At 60.1% G+C, this 1,918-nt stretch overlaps 1 protein-coding gene across 1 annotated transcript in view; it reads left to right on the forward strand.

The window, feature by feature from the left end:
- The window catches only part of MMP9 (matrix metallopeptidase 9), a 7,620-nt gene that overhangs the window by 2,061 nt on the left and 3,641 nt on the right, over window positions 1-1,918 (forward strand). The window contains exons 5-8 of the mRNA XM_005862152.2: window positions 3-176; window positions 366-539; window positions 870-1,046; window positions 1,204-1,362. Coding sequence (XP_005862214.1) covers window positions 3-176; window positions 366-539; window positions 870-1,046; window positions 1,204-1,362 — 684 coding nt within the window. The remainder of the gene's footprint in view (window positions 1-2; window positions 177-365; window positions 540-869; window positions 1,047-1,203; window positions 1,363-1,918) is intronic.

A 1,918-nucleotide genomic window follows, 5' to 3' on the forward strand; every position in this document is an offset into this window, starting at 1 on the left:
AGTGGTCCAGACCTTCTTTGGAAACGCAGACGGCGCCCCCTGCCACTTCCCCTTCACCTTCGAGGGCCGCTCCTACTCCGCCTGCACCACGGACGGCCGCTCCGACGACCAGCTCTGGTGCAGCACCACGGCGGACTTTGACACGGACCGTCGGTTCGGCTTCTGCCCCAGCGAGAGTGAGTTCGGGGCCACGGAGCCCGGAACCCTGGGTTGTCACCCCAGCGCGGCCACTCGTGTTGTGGGGTCTGCAGGCCGTTCTCCTGTCCTCTGGGCCCAGTTGACTCGCCCGTGACATGAGGAGAGGGGGGCGCAGGAGCGGTGGCCTGGGGGTTAGTGAACTCGGGGTGACGTGTGGGCCTCCCCAGGACTCTACACCCAGCACGGCAATTCCGACGGCAAGCCCTGCGTGTTTCCCTTCACCTTCGAGGGCCGCTCCTACTCCGCCTGCACCACCGACGGCCGCTCCGACGGCTACCGCTGGTGCGCCACCACCGCCAACTACGACCAGGACAAGCTTTACGGCTTCTGCCCGACCCGAGGTGCGTGTGCCCCGCCTGCCACTGGTCCTCTAAACGCGCCTCCTCCACCCATCAGTGTCTCTGCACTTGTCATTGGTCTGCAGGACCGCGGGCACTCTGCCCACCCTCACCCAGCCCCTCCCTCTGCCTTCCAGTTGCCCCCTCCCCATGCACAGCCTGGGGCCTCTCCCTGGGCCTCCCCTCCCCAGGCTCACCCGGGGCTCAGCGGCGCCCTACATCGCCCCCTAGGCTTTAACAATGGCACCCAGATTCTCTAGCTCCCTGTTTGGCCCGCCCCGGCCCCTTATTGGGCCCACCCACCTGCTCACCCAAAGCCCTGGGTCTCTTCAGTGGACTCGACGGTGACTGGAGGCAACTCAGCGGGGGAGCTGTGCGTCTTCCCCTTCATCTTCCTGGGCAAGGAGTACTCCACCTGTACCCGGGAGGGCCGCAATGATGGGCACCTCTGGTGTGCCACCACATCGAACTTCGACAGCGACAGGAAGTGGGGTTTCTGCCCCGACCAAGGTGTGCAGGGTTCCAGGGTTCCAGGGCTGGGGTAGTGTGTGTGTGTGTGTGTGTGTGTGTGTGTGTGTGTATGTGTGTATGTGGTGGGGAGGGGGTTGGAGGCCAAAGCTGGGAGCGCAGCCCAGGGCCCAAGTCACAGGCCCCCCTTTTCCTCCAGGATACAGCCTGTTCCTTGTGGCTGCGCACGAGTTCGGCCATGCCCTGGGCTTAGATCACACGGACGTGCCAGAGGCGCTCATGTACCCCATGTACAGCTACACCGAGCAGCCGCCCCTGCATGCGGACGACGTGAAGGGCATCCAGCACCTGTATGGCGGTGAGGTTCCGTGGCAGGGACCCTGGGAGGGAAGGGAATGTGGAGAATGGGGTGGGGGGAGTGGGACCTCAACACCTACCTGTGGGGGAGCCTGGGTCCCGCGGGTGTAATTGCTGCGGGGTCAGTCCTTGGAGCTGGTGATAAAGAGCCCAGACTGTAGAATGAGACCGAGGTGGGTTCAAAAGCCAGTCGGTCCAGGAAGTGGGATAGATTACTTCCTCATCTGTAAAGTGGGGCTAATAATAGTATCTGCCTCAGGGGGTTCTTAAGAGGGTTAAATGAGTTAGAGTACTGCCTAGCATATAGTAAGCACATACACGTGTTTGATATTTTTATTGCCATAATCACTTATCATTAGGATCATTTCCTCATTTAGGAAATGGGGGTATTAAAGAATCTATTGCATAGGTTTCTTTGTTTTTTAGACCACACAAGCTACGTGTGCGTTTATAGAGCTTTTAGCACTGTTTGGCACTCAGTCTGAGTGCTCAAAAAACACCTCTCTCCCATCTGCGGGGTTGGGGTTGGGGATGTTCCTGCCTGTCTTATGTTCATA

The sequence above is a fragment of the Myotis brandtii genome, unplaced genomic scaffold (genome assembly GCF_000412655.1).
Source record: "Myotis brandtii unplaced genomic scaffold, ASM41265v1 scaffold161, whole genome shotgun sequence".
NCBI lineage: Eukaryota > Metazoa > Chordata > Mammalia > Chiroptera > Vespertilionidae > Myotis > Myotis brandtii.